Source organism: Coffea arabica, chromosome 7e (assembly GCF_036785885.1).
Source record: "Coffea arabica cultivar ET-39 chromosome 7e, Coffea Arabica ET-39 HiFi, whole genome shotgun sequence".
Taxonomy (NCBI): Eukaryota; Viridiplantae; Streptophyta; class Magnoliopsida; order Gentianales; family Rubiaceae; genus Coffea; species Coffea arabica.
This window is the reverse complement of record NC_092323.1, coordinates 582,112-596,189: the sequence shown is the minus strand read 5'-3', so window position 1 is coordinate 596,189 and position 14,078 is coordinate 582,112. Positions and strand designations below refer to the sequence as shown.

The following is a 14,078-nucleotide window of genomic DNA, read 5'->3' as shown; positions in this document are numbered from 1 at the left end:
AAACATGTTTTTTGGATTTTGGTTAACTTTGCTCGTACTTCATGACAGCTGGTTTTCTCACACATAACCAAAGTGTTGGGCAAATCCATTGGGCATGCTTGGACCTTGGAAGCGGCATATGATCACAGCCCTAAAATGAAGTCCAAACCGAATCCAGTTGGAGCTACAATAGATTCGGCCCACCAAAGCCCAGGATCCCAACACTACATTGAAGTGGAACATGAAATACGTAATATATATATTTAAAAAAAAAAACTTTTTTTCCATATCGATTTCTGAAGTGGCACAAAAGCTGAACTCAACCACGATTAAATGACCTAACCACAACAAAGGTCCAATATGGGCTTGAACAAATTAAGAGCTGCTCTCTCCCTCTCTCTCTCTGGCCTCTGCTGCCGCGTCTTCTTGAATCGAACCAGCGCTGTGGTGGCTGGTGGGTTCGGTCTCGTTTGGTCGCTGGTAAAGTAGCCAGCAGCCCTGTAGCCTTTCACTAGCAGTTTGCGTTATCTTTCTCTCTCACACAGTCACACACTGAGACGACAACCCCAACCAACGAGAAAAGAAGGATAATACGAGAGAGAGAGAGAGAGAGAGAGAGACTTAACAAAAGACTGCACCACCTCCTCCACCTCCACCTCCACCTCCACCCCCATGAATATTTTGCCCTATTAATTTTTTTATAGTATTATTTTTTTGGGTTCAATTTACAGCTCTTTATTTTATCTTTGTTCTCTCACAAAGCCGCCGTACTACGTAAAGTACCTCAGATCAGATTCTCTCTCACCTCTCACTCGATTTTGCTGTCTCTTCGGTAAGCACTATCTATCCCTTTTTTTAGCCCCTTTCAATTTGTATATATGGTATTATTATATAGCTGTTAATATATGTCTTTCTCTTTACATTAAGGGGAAAATTATCAGCTTTGTTTCATTTTGTGAACCTGGAAATCGGATTCTAGGGTTTGGATTTTAGAATTTTAATTGAAGTTAAAAGCATTCGATTTAAGGATTGCTGTATAAGTTGGTCTGTGTAGCTGCATATTTGCTGCATGTTTGATTGGGCATGCACTTTAGAATTTGTATGTTTGTAGTGGGAGAGATAGAGGTGAAGTTAGCCGGTGTGCCCGCATGTGCTTATCAATTCTGTGTCAAAACATGCTAAATTGCTGTACGTCTGATCGCTTGGTTGGTTTGAGTTAACTTCGAAGACAATCACGGCAGATTACCCTGGCAAGTGTTGTGACAAATTGCATTTACGCTAACTGTCTCTTTATCTTGCTATTTCTTATGCGACTTACTGATATGTGTTTGGCGAATGAATCTTGCCGAGTTTTTTTTTCTTTTTCCTTCTTTTGTGGTTATAAGGTTAGGGTTTAGGTTAGATTCTATTGGCTATGATTCCCTAATTTAGCTGAGTGGATCGATTGTTCAGATATGGGTTTTCGGTTAAGTGCAGTGCTTGTGTTTATCTGCCTTGTGGTGGATACTGTGAAGCTTGTGGGAGTCTAATAAAAAATTTATATTTGTATTGACAGAAATTGCATGTGAAGATATTCTAGTGTAAATAATGGCTGTTGAGGCCTGTTCGACACCTAGTTTGCTGGAAGATAGCGATGAGGAGAATGCACCCTTAGTATTCAAGAGAACCAGCTCATCATCAAAGCAAAATCTATCTAACTCAGATACAAAGAAATTGTCATCTCAGAAGCGTGATGGACAATCATCTAGAAACAGTTCAGATGTATGTCCCGTGAATGGCCAAAGTTCTAGTGCTCAAACAGGTAGGGTAGTTTCCTCAGCCAAGACACCACCTGCCAAATCACCTCTTTCTAGCCCAAAAGCAGCAAATATCTCAGCCAAGACTTCATTGATTACATCTCCTGGAGCAAATTCAAAACCATCTTCTTCTACATCTGCTACCGTGAAACAGCTGGAAAATCATAAAAATTCCCCTGTGGTTAAGCTTCCAAAGCGTTCTGTATCTGCTGCTAAACTGAGTAGCACCCCTGAGGATTCTGATGATGACAAACCATTGATGGCTAAGCTTCCCAGTGGGTCATCCAGGGCAATTGTTAACCATGGTAATAAAGACGGTGATGGTTCCAGTTTGGTTCAGAAGCCAGGGGTCGAAGAAGATGAAGATTCAGATGACGAAAAACCTCTATCATCTAGGTATTTGTCAAAGTCTAATTTAGTTGAATCTATAAGCAAGTCAAGGAACCCGGGTGAAAAGAAGTCATTACCAGCTAAAGTTCAACAAAATGGTTCTGCCTTGAGGGATGGTCCTGTTGGCAAATCTTCTTCTCTGTCAAATAAAAGACCTCCTGGTGAGGTTAAATCTTCAGATGAGTCTGCAGTGAAAAAGCCTAAGCTTTCAGGTCCAACTGCAGCCATCAATAAGAAGCAGGCAATGCTCAAAGCAGAACCAAAGGTGGAGGATGATGATGATGATATTCTTATCTCGCAAACAGCCAAGAAGATGTTTGCTTCAGCCAGTAAGCCAAAGTCTAACGATGACGATGACGATCATGTTCCTATAACCCAGAGAATGAAGAAGTCAACTACTTCTGTTAGTCAGTCATCTTCTGTGAAAAAAGTAGCTAAAGTTGTTTCATCTTCTCTGAAAAAAACGAATAAGAAGTCTAAGAAAATAATTAAAAAGTCAAAGTACTCCAAGTCATCTAAAGTGCCTCCTGGCTCTGGAGAAGGTCAAAAGTGGACTACTTTGGTTCATAATGGTGTCATTTTTCCTCCTCCCTACAAGCCTCATGGGGTTAAGATGCTATACAAGGGCCAGCCTGTTACTCTGACTCCTGAACAGGAGGAGGTTTTCTCTCTCTCTCTCTCTCTCTCGTGCACACACGCTATAAAATATCTATGATAGCCCACATCTCTATGATATCCCCAAATTAGCTTCTCAATTTTTACCTCAATCCATTGCAGGTTGCTACTATGTTTGCTGTGATGTTAGATACTGATTACATGAGTAAACCTCAATTCAAAGAGAACTTCTTTAGTGACTGGAAAAAGATACTGGGAAAGAATCATACCATTCAGAACTTGGAAGACTGTGACTTCAGACCTATATATGAGTGGCATCAGAAAGAAAAGGAGAAAAAGAAACAGATGACTACAGAAGTAAGTTTAGGTTGTTGAACTTCTTCAATCTGTGCGGAAAACGGAAAAATCTAAAGGAAATGGTTCTCCTTTGTGCAACTTCTCTCATGGAAATGAAAATGTGAAGCTAATAGTTTAAACTGTAGATAAAAATTTGATAAGGCAAGTTATGTCTTTTTGATTCTCAAGTAATATGATCTTTGAGGGAAAAAATGTGCTCATCTGCTCATGACTGTTGTGCCTCATATGTGAAAGATTGTTACATTTTAAATCATCAGTAGGTGTAAAACATCTGGAAACCTTTTTTTTTAATTTCTGGGTTTAGAATATTAATTTGACTGTTTCTTCAATTCTAAAGGAGCATGATTTTTTTTATTGTTTCATTTCATAGAAACTGGATTCTGTTAAGAAAATTCCCAGTGCATCTTCCATATGCTAGGGTTATCATATTGCTTGCACCTCTCAATTTATTGCAGTTGTATATTGCACCGGATGGTTTTTTACCACTGTCTGTTTTCACCTATCCGGGCAATTTAAGTTGTGTTGAGTTCTGTGAAGTTGCTTAAATCTAGAGTTGTCAAATCTGCAGGAGAAGAAGTCCTTAAAAGAAGAGAAGCTTAAGCAAGAAGAGAAGTATATGTGGGCCATTGTTGATGGCGTCAAAGAGAAGGTCATGGTTGATACTATTGATACAGGTTTCTACTCATGGACTGTGTTGTAATCTGATAGAGATATCATTTGCAGGTTGGTAACTTCAGGGTGGAACCACCTGGATTGTTTCGAGGTCGTGGAGAGCATCCCAAGGTGTATTGACATATTGTAGTCACACTTATGAAGTTAGAATTACTTTTCTACCTGTTCTTTATTCTTCTTGTAGTTGGATATAAAATGTATGTAGATGCAACCAGTAACTGTACTTTTCGTACTCATGCAAGATTATCTACTCTGTGTTGATTTGCGTTTTTTTAGATGGGAAAGTTGAAAAAACGCATTCGTCCAAGAGACATTACCATAAACATCGGAAAGGATGCTCCAATTCCAGAATGTCCCATCCCTGGTGAAAGGTTTTGCTTCTCAGTAGCTATTGTTTACTTGAGATGTTCTGTTTGTTGAAGAGGTAAAATAATAAACAATGGCCTATTGCAGATGGAAGGAAATAAGGCATGACAACACAGTGACATGGTTAGCATTTTGGAATGATCCAATTAATCCAAAGGAATTCAAATATGTTTTTCTTGCAGCCAGCAGCACCTTAAAGGGGCAAAGTGATAAAGAAAAATATGAGAAGGCAAGGCTGTTAAAGGTATTTTTCGCGATGTTATTGTTGGATTTTTACTGGTATACTTAATTCTCACCAGGTGTTTAATTAATCCATTGTTGGAGATGAATTGTAACTGTGAATGCAGGACTATATTCATGGCATTAGAACTGCTTATACTAAGGATTTTGCCAGTAAAGATCCAATGAAGAAGCAAATAGCAGTTGCAACTTATCTTATAGATAAACTAGCCCTCAGGGCAGGCAATGAGAAGGTATTGGGTTCGGAAGATTGCATTTGTGCTTTTATCCTTTCCTTTTAGCTGTCTAGGTCATTGAGAAGATATTTGATCAAGTGACATCATATTCAAAGTTGCTCATTTAATGTGCCCAGTATGGTCATCATGATTATGTTCACTCTCAAGAAGTGAGCATTTGTTGTTGAGAGCATATTTGATCATACCAATTACCATAATCACTTGATTTTGAGCCTGATCTACTAATGTTCATTCTGACAAACCATTGGCAGAGCAATGACATAAGCTGGTTTTAAACTCTCTGTTATGTTGCAGGATGATGATGAAGCAGATACAGTTGGTTGCTGCACGCTGAAAGTAGAAAATGTAGAACCCGTACCTCCAAATATTTTGAAGGTATTAGCATCTTGTTTTCTTCTCCTTTGGCACGCCTCACACTGTACTGTTTGGCTTCTTTTCTATATTAATTTAAGAACATGTGTTTGGTAGGTATTTATTTGACTTTATCAAATCACGTGCAACTATGCTTGTCTAAAGACTCTTGATGATGACTTCTGATTTCTCACTACACATTAAACTTATCTCTGTCTGTCTTTGCAGTTTGACTTCCTTGGTAAAGATTCAATTAGATATCAGAATGAGGTTGAGGTTGAATCTGGAGTTTTCAAGGCAATTCAGCAGTTTCGAAGTGGTGCGTAAAATGCCCTTTACTAGCATGTTGCAATTTGTGTCTTCAGATTTTTGAGTATGTCACGCACCTTTTTCAGGGAAAGAGGGTAGTGAAGATCTTTTTGACAAGCTTGACACAAGTAAACTGAATGCTCATCTGAAGGAATTAATGCCTGGTCTTACTGCAAAAGTTTTTCGTACATATAATGCATCTATAACATTGGATGACATGGTAAATTACATCACTTTTTTTGCCTTATAACCTATTGTAGTTCTGTTACAGTGGTCCTTATATGTAATCCTTTTTCTCTCAGCTTGTTGTGAATGTGTGTTGAAGGATATTCCTGAATGTTGTGTTGTTAGTTGTTATCTGATAAGCATTGGAGAGTGCATTCACTAAGGATGTCATTATGTTGAAGGTGGTAAAGCTAGCATTCTTGTTAAGAGATATGCTATCCTGTCTGATGTTTGTTTGACAGCAGTCAAGTGCATTTATGCCTGTGAGACAATTGAACTTCTCTTTTACCAGAGACTGCTTTCTAAGTAACATCTTTTTTGTTATGTAATAACTAATAGTGATTATTGACCTTCTGTTTTTACAAAGTACCATCTTGCTGAGTTTAAAACATTAAAATCTGCAGGTGGATAACTTGGGCATTGTTAACATAAACCACACAATTTCTCCAGATGATTTTCCATATGATGGCCATCTATTTGTGTGGTGTACATTCTCGAAGGAAATTGATGCAGATGCACAAAATAAAACCAAAGGGTTAACAAATCCTTCTGTTTATTCTTCATCCTCATTTAGTAGGAATTTTAAGCCTGTGGTTTACTAAGTTAGTTATCATACCTGTTTAGCTGATGCTGCCTACTTTCATGAATTTTTGTGTTCATTTTTATAAGACAAACACTATTACCTCCTGATGTCAAGTGATCGGCTGCTGTTTGGAAGTTTTATGCTCAGAAATGTTTGCTATTGTGTCAAAACTGGTTTTAGTTTTTGTTGCTGTAATGTACGTCTTCATCTATAAGCAGTTTATGCTTATTGTCTGTGCAGAATTGTAGTTCTATTGCTTTTTGGTTTTTGCAGACATGCAGGAGAATATCCTGTTCCACCATAGTTATTTTATTTGCATACTTGATGCAAGATTTGAATCTGTTGCCATTAAACATGGACTGAGCATTTAGAATTGTCCTCCAGTAATCCATAGCCTGTTCTCTATTGTGTGTTCCATTCTCTAGTTTATCTGGTTAATGATGTCCTTTAGGGATGGCAATGGGGGCGGGCACCCGCGGGGGTACAAATGGGGCGGGGCGGGGGCGGGGGCAAAATATTTACCCCCGCCCCGTCCCCCGCATAATATATATATATATATATATATATAAATACACAAAAGTAACAAAACCCCTAACTGTTCAAGGTATTTTTGATTAGTGTTTGAGAATTCTTCCTCTCTCCTGTTAGTTCTCAAAAATGCTTGGACATACGAGGAGAGTTTTGCTTTTCGTATAGGCTTGCTTCTGAATTTTTTTTGCCTCATGTGCTAGGCTTTTGTGTGCATAAATTTCTGAGTTGTTCAATCCTTTTAGATAGCCATGGATATAACTTATTATGGTGGGAGTCATCTTTAGCTAATTAGTTCAGGCGACCTGTGAATGCTATTACTTAATGGGAAAAGCTCTATGTTGTTATAGAGCTATGCTGTGGTTTTGGATATGAAACTCTGGCATCTTATGTACTAATACTCGTTTTACGGCAATTAAATGGTTTAAGATTTTAGTATTATAAAAAAAAAGATAGCCATGGATATATGTCATGCTGAAATAACTCCAAATGATATATTTCGGTCAGGAGATGGGCTGGTAACTGAAAGTCAGATATACATAGAGGGGCAATCAAGTGCAACCTAATAAAAAATTCAGTGAATTATTGTAAATGAACATTTTATGATAAGTTGATTTCTTTTCTCACGGGGAACCGCGGGGGAAACGGGGCGGGGGACGGGCAGCAAGGGGCGGGGGACGGGGGGAGTTATTTGACAATGGGGCGGGGGATGGGGGAAGGAACCCCCGCCCCATTGCCATCCCTAAGTCCTTGTTGATCTTTTCTTTCCAGTAGGCAATTCAAATAGGTTGCTGGAGCGTTCTTGGGTACCCCTTTTTATCCCTGATTGGTATTTTGGGTTTCGTCCTTGTCTTTTTAATGTGAGAAAATGATGGAGCTTGGTGCTAAAGCTATGCGCATCCTGAAAACAGCTTGACATTTTCTGATTTTTAGTATTTGAAATGGATGTAAGTATCAGCTCATGGAAAGAGGAATTATAGTTACTGCAAACTGGGTCTTGACATCTTCTGATGGGGTCTTGACATCTTCTGATGGTTGAAGTTATGAAGGGTGACATCGTCTGTGGATGTAGTGAGATTTGTATGCTTTTTGTTTGCATTTGTGTCTAATAGAAGTTGTACTGAAATTTGAGAATAGTTCTCTGTCATTTCTTTTTTTTATTAATATTTTGGTCTTGTGCCGTTGTGGTTTTCCTGACCCATATTTTGTTTCCGTTTTTGTATCACAACTGATTATTCTCTTTCCCTGCTAAAATGCTGTTTTTACGTCTGACAGTTAAGTAGGAAAACCAATGGTGGAGATGTCCTTGAGAAAGTAGTCGTATATCAACAAGCAAACAAGGAGGTAAATTGTCAATGTAATGTTTTTTGTGAACTGATCATTCTTACTAGAAATTTGTTGTGAGAATTACAATTATGTATTTGTTCATGCAGGTTGCTATTATTTGTAATCATCAGCGTACTGTCTCAAAGACCCACAGTGCACAAATGTCTCGGCTGAATGAAAAGATTGAGGAACTCAAGGTAATGACCAATTGTTCTCCTTTTTCAATCAATTTGTGTGTAGTGTTGGTGGGTGTCCCAATATGTGTTTTTTTCCCCTACAAACCCAGTATGTGCGTGCAAGTAATTTGTCCATGCAGAAATACCTATGAACCTATACTTGCGAAACAAAGAGTTGGAGTGTGAAAGGGACAATCCCTTGCTTGTCCTCTCTGTTTCTCTTTTCTTCTGCTTCTATGATCTGTTTTCACGAATTTATCCAGATTGGAATACATTGTGACCACGAAATAAACATGTTATGGAACTTCTCTGCGAAATCGACTCATAATGCTTTATTCTCACGCGCTTGTTTTCTTCGTAGGGTGTTCTGGAAGAATTGAAAACTGATTTGTCTAGGGCCAAAAAGGGGAAGCCACCATTAAAGAATGCTGATGGGAAGCCGAAGAGGAATTTGAATCCAGAAGCGTGAGTGCTTTTGTTTGTTCTTGTTGAATAAGACGTGGTTTTTAATGGATTTGATGGAACCGATGATGGATATGCTCTGCAGGCTTGAGAGAAAGATAGCTCAAACTAATGCTAAAATTGAGAAGATGGAACGGGACAAGGAGACCAAGGAGGATCTGAAAACTGTAGCATTGGGTACGTCAAAGATCAACTACCTTGATCCCAGAATAACAGTTGCATGGTGCAAGCGGCATGAAGTACCTATTGAGAAGGTGCGGATATTTGAGCTATTTTTTTAGAGCGCAAATTTTTTGCCTGAGTAATAATTTGTCAGCCTGTTTACGTCCTGGTGGAGGGTCTCTTGTGTTATTCACCATTTTTCCTGCCTTCTGTGTATCTAAGCAGATATTCAACAAGTCACTTCTGGCCAAGTTTGCTTGGTCCATGGATGTTGATCCTAGCTTCAGATTCTGATGCTTTGGTGGCTGTGGTAGCTCCTGGACCCCCCACTCCCCATCTCTCTCCTGTATCCCCCAACGACTGCAAAGAAAGGAGAAACCAAGAATTCCCGGGGAAAAAGACATGGAACCTTCAACTAATCTCTCTTACAATATTTTATTCATTCATGCTGTATGGAAAGTGTCGTTAACGAAGTTTTGGGGTCAGTTCCCATCTTTCACTTTATTTTTCATTGAGCGAAGGTGTTAAAACGGAACTCTGACAAGCCCCCTGCTGCTACTTGTGGTAGGCAAGGCATTTGAGTTTTACAAATGTATTACTCATTTAGCTTTCAATTAGTTTCGCTTTCGGGGATTGGATAGTTTTGGCTGGGATATTTATTGTTAGTTGAAAATGTATTTAAATCGAGTCGATCTTGAATATTGCCCTGTTTGAGTTCCTTTTTTTTTTTGTGGTCCTTTAGATATCAGAAGTGGGAAAAATATTAAGAAGAGTCTGCTGCGTTAAGAGCTCCTAAATACGAGCTCGACCTAGCAAGTAACGCAATCGAGTTCAACATGAGATGTGCTTGACCAAATACGAATTCGGAGAGCATTTTCAGGTTAAAATTCAAAGTTAATCAAGGGAGAACAGTATCCTGTGATGACATTCAGAAATGCATGGAAGAGACAGAACAGACCAGAGAGTTTGACAAGTTAGATTACTTTTTGAGACGGGCAAACTTGGTTGGAATGCCCGCCTTTCGAGCTTTGAATCAGAGCTGTGTCGATGTCGATTCCAATTGAGCTGCGAACAGCTAAAGAATTCATTTGTGGCTTTCGTTCAAATTATTGTTGGAGCCTGGAGCCAAACAATTTAAAAAAATCTTTTTGTGAGTGTATCTCTGGTTGAAATATGTGTTGGGAGTTTTTACCTTATTTATTTTGAAGAAAACATGTGAATTGGTCTCACTTTCACACATGGAAGATGGTGCCAAGAGTTGGACGGACCACTCTCTATTATAATTTCACAAGTCATCTGGGAATCAGAGGGCCGGCAAAGTCTCCACGTATACAGAGGTCAGTCATAACTCATAATACTGGGGCACATCTCAAAACCATAGGGAATTGGGGCATAATGCTATCGTGAAGAGGTTAAAGATATAGTAGTATAATTTATCCAAACATAAACTGAATAAAAATCCAACTTGGAGCATGAGGATTAAAGACTCAAGTGTGGCGGCTATCCTATTCCTACGAAGGGCATAAATAGTTCCCACCATTTGTGTTCTGTGTGTTAGTTTGTTGATTGTATTTGTCTAGGTGTTTGTGGTCTTATTTATTTATTTTTTAAAAAATAAAAAGTACTGTAAAGCCTCATAACTCCTAGAACGGTGCCCAAAAAAAAAAAAAAAAAAAAATCAATTAGTTATTCCAAAACACTGGATAAGGAAAACAAAAAGTTTTCTCGAAAAGCCCAATACAATTGCTCGATCTGGTTTGCCTGAATATAACCCGGGGGCCCAATCTTTACAATTATTGCACTGGCCCAATTCCCAATTCCTTTAGTTTTGACAATAATAATATAAAAAAAAACTCCCTTTGGTTTTTTATTTGCTTTTTTTTCTTCTGATGATTAAACCAATCGATCTCAGAAGACTAATATTAAAGATTGATCGGGGCAAAGTGACGCCGGGTCCAGCCGCTTCTGAGTCTTCGCCAGGAGCACTGCCGGTGGCCGAAGATCAAGGTTCCTCTCTCTTCCTCTCTCATCTTCTGCATTTACTCGAACGGATATGAGGATATTAAGCTTCATATTAGTACACCTTTTTCGTGTTATGGATTAATAATAGGTAGGTCACTTACGCACGCACAATTTTTTCTCACGTGAGGCGGAATATATGACTAATTCTCTCCGGAAATTAATTTGATGGTTAGTACTGTAATCGCAGGGATCCAATCAGCGAATTGGAGAATCTGTGGGCGAGAAATTGAATAAATTACAGGATGGGGTTTTTTGTGACAACCCTAATTTTTGTTGCGATTGGCGTTATTGCATCTCTCTGCGCCAGAATTTGCTGTAACAGGGGTCCCTCGGCAAATCTGTACGGATCTTTCACACTTCTATGGATTTGGGTTTGCTGTTGTTTCTTACTTAGTTTGAATGCTGGAATTGTCAGTTGAGTGGCGATATGCAAATCGTTCCGGGTTTTATTTATTGGAGTCTCTTTGAGCTAAATTTGCTCCATTTTTCTGTGTGGTTTATCTTCTTAGCTGTTATAGTTCTTGCCTTTTAAGTGTCCCCCTCCCCCAAACAAAATCAGAATAAATAGTTCAGTCGACAGATGAAGTATAATGACGTTGGCTGAATTAGTTGTGAATAGGCTGTTCATACTGTTAGACTGGATCCGTTCTGTAGCTTCTTGGGAGGATTGGGGCTTTTTTTGTTGTGGTGTTTTTTTGGGGGGGGGGGGGGGGAGGAGGTGGGTGTGGTGGTTCTCATTTCCTTGGATCGAAGGAGCTGGTTGACCAGAAAATGTGCTGAAGTTTTGAACTTTTAGCAGGGACTCTCAATTTTAGTTTGCCAACCTAGATCAAATCAGTATTGACGGGTATAAAAATTCTTTTATTTTTTAACACCTCTTGGGCACAAGATGTTGCAAGGGTAGATGAATTATTTTAATTAGTTTGTTCATAATTAAAGCTTCGTTTGCATAGGTAAACCTTCATAAGTTATTGCTTATTTTAGGTTTACCTAAAATCTTCATCGTGTTTTTCAACCAAGATTTCTTACAGGTTGAGAATATATTAGTATAGCACCACGTAAATGTTTTATCCTACTTGGTATATCTAGTTTGAGTATATATCATAAGATTTTAGGTGATGTGCATTTCTATTTGAAACTATATAAAATTTGGGTGGCTTGGGGTGCAACACAGAAAGATTGCTACCAGTTTAAAGTATGAGAAGTATTTGATTGCGTGATACTCATTGCTTAGTGGAAGCTCTCTGTAGAACCAGTTCCAGTTTGTTTAGAATCTCATATTACTCCTATGGCCTTAGGTCATGGATGGTTGGATGCATTTGCGTGTCAACAAATGCCATGCATCACTCTGATAGATCTCATTCAACTATAAAGTATATATTTTCCCCCCTTTCCATTACTTTTGCTCTGTGCTTGTTAAGCGACCATTGACTTATCTTCATTTATTCATTTGATGAGCCAGAGTTATCTGCAGGTTTTATTTCTAGTTGTGCTAGTATGTCAAGTGCATATGTGCGGAGAGGATATAATCTTTTTCAATTAGCATTCAAGCCTGACTCTTTCTTTGCATGCAATTTAAGTTTAGATTTCAAGTAAATGGCTGAACAGTCAAATATTATATGGAGATATACATGTCATTCAAGAGTTAAGGAATTCAGATTTACCATGTGGTTCTCTTGGGGGGTCAAAAGCTTGAGTACGAAATATTGCCATCTGTTGGCTGATTTGCAGCCTTTGTCTAAATTGACTACATTCTATGCTTGTCTATATTAGTCAAATTTAATTCGCATACCTAATCCATATAGTTCTGATGCAGGTTGCACCTGACGTTGATAATTACTGCAACAGTATGCTGTTGGCTGATGTAAGTTCAGATTTTATGGGTTTAACTTTTTTTAATAGTTATAGAATGCACTTTAGTAGTGCACATAATATTTTCCATTTTGCTTTCTCTGCTTCTTTATTCTAAAATGGTTGGAGATCTCTATTTCACATTCTACCTAGATTTGATTACATGGTTGTTCCAAGTTGACTCAGTTTTGGAGTCTTCCTTATTATTTTTATATGCCGTTTTGGCAACTTAATGTACAGCTGGAGTTTAATCTCTAGCCTTTTTTTTTTCCTTTAATTGATTAAAAGAAGGTGAAGTTTTCCTTTAATTTTGCCGAAATACTTCTCCTGAGATAATAAGCAACGGCATTTTTAATGATGTTTTGCTTGCCTAGGATTTTTAGCAGAATGGATAAATTTGATTGAAGCTGATACTTGCAAACAATTTTGTCCATGTGTTCCTTTTTTTTTTCCCAGCTAAATGATTCACATATTTATGAAAGGAAAGGACGCCTGTATACATGCCAGACTTCCTCTTTTTTTAGTTGCCCCTCACTGTTTGATTCCTGGCAGGTGGGCTATCGTATATATAGCACAGATGAAACCACTTATTGTTCCTATTTTAAGCGAAGAGTAAGATGCTAAGACACGGGGGCAAGGCCAAATTCTCTTGTCGACCAACGTGATGAATATGGTGGAAGGGGTTTAAATGACCATATTCTTTGCTATTACGTATGAAGCAGCAAGATCTTTCTTGCGTCAGGCCCATATGTATTTTTATTATTGGTGCAAACACCCTATATTCATTTTCATAGCTTGTGCAACTTTTTTTCCTATTGTAATAGCTTTGAGATTCTTGTGAACAGAGAGATGTGAAACATGTATTTTGGAAATTATAATGGCTGGGAATTGTTGATTCGCGTGTTGCACGAGCAATAAAGTTAAACGACGCAGGAACTTCAAGCCGTTCACTAAACTTTTTCATTGATATGGATGTTAAAGAAATGTTAGCCTTAGATGCCTGTTGGCTTTACACTACTGTTTCTCTAATGAAGCTGGGATTCAGAGGACGAGAGCTGTAGCTTGAAGGATCAAGGCTTGGGCTAATGCCTGTTGGCTTGGATTATATGTGTAATACGCTATGTACATAATACACATATTTGCATATATTATCATATTGCTATACCACTTCTCATCAAGGTGTTAAAAGAGTGTCGGATGGAGACTGACTTTTTTTTTTTTTTTTTTCTTTCTGACATTTTCTTACGAAAGTAAGAATTTTTGGCAAATAAATCTAACTCCCCACAATAACTCCAAAAGCCGGTAACTTTTGGAGTCCTGTGAGGGACTTATAAACCTAAATCTCAACCCTCCAATACCGATGTGGGATAAAAAACTCCACAGGGTGCCTCGTGCTAAGAGATAAAGGCCCCCCAAGCTCCTGAGAATGAGT

General features: G+C 38.4%; 2 protein-coding genes across 3 annotated transcripts; both read left to right on the top strand.

The window, feature by feature from the left end:
• The first annotated feature begins 612 nt into the window (after window positions 1-612).
• LOC113689134 (DNA topoisomerase 1-like) lies at window positions 613-9,474 on the top strand. 2 transcript variants are annotated; one of them, XM_027206957.2, is made up of 16 exons: window positions 613-811; window positions 1,535-2,826; window positions 2,943-3,137; window positions 3,706-3,786; window positions 3,861-3,920; window positions 4,086-4,180; window positions 4,263-4,419; window positions 4,523-4,648; window positions 4,946-5,026; window positions 5,231-5,321; window positions 5,398-5,531; window positions 7,923-7,991; window positions 8,081-8,170; window positions 8,511-8,614; window positions 8,697-8,865; window positions 8,999-9,474. In XM_027206957.2, exons 2-16 carry the CDS (start codon window positions 1,567-1,569, stop codon window positions 9,065-9,067), a joined length of 2,781 nt encoding a protein of 926 aa, XP_027062758.1. In that variant the 5' UTR covers window positions 613-811; window positions 1,535-1,566; the 3' UTR covers window positions 9,068-9,474. The 2 variants fall into 2 exon arrangements, with proteins under 2 accessions (XP_027062758.1, XP_027062759.1); XM_027206958.2 differs by lacking the exons at window positions 613-811; window positions 1,535-2,826; window positions 2,943-3,137; window positions 3,706-3,786 and having other exon boundaries at window positions 3,886-3,952.
• Window positions 9,475-10,625: 1,151 nt separating this feature from the next.
• On the top strand, window positions 10,626-13,541 carry LOC113688792 (V-type proton ATPase subunit e1). Its single transcript, XM_027206591.2, has 4 exons — window positions 10,626-10,780; window positions 10,983-11,135; window positions 12,612-12,659; window positions 13,199-13,541. The coding sequence occupies exons 2-4, from the start codon at window positions 11,038-11,040 to the stop codon at window positions 13,260-13,262; spliced, it is 210 nt and encodes a 69-aa protein (XP_027062392.1). The 5' UTR covers window positions 10,626-10,780; window positions 10,983-11,037; the 3' UTR covers window positions 13,263-13,541.
• Window positions 13,542-14,078: the final 537 nt, after the last annotated feature.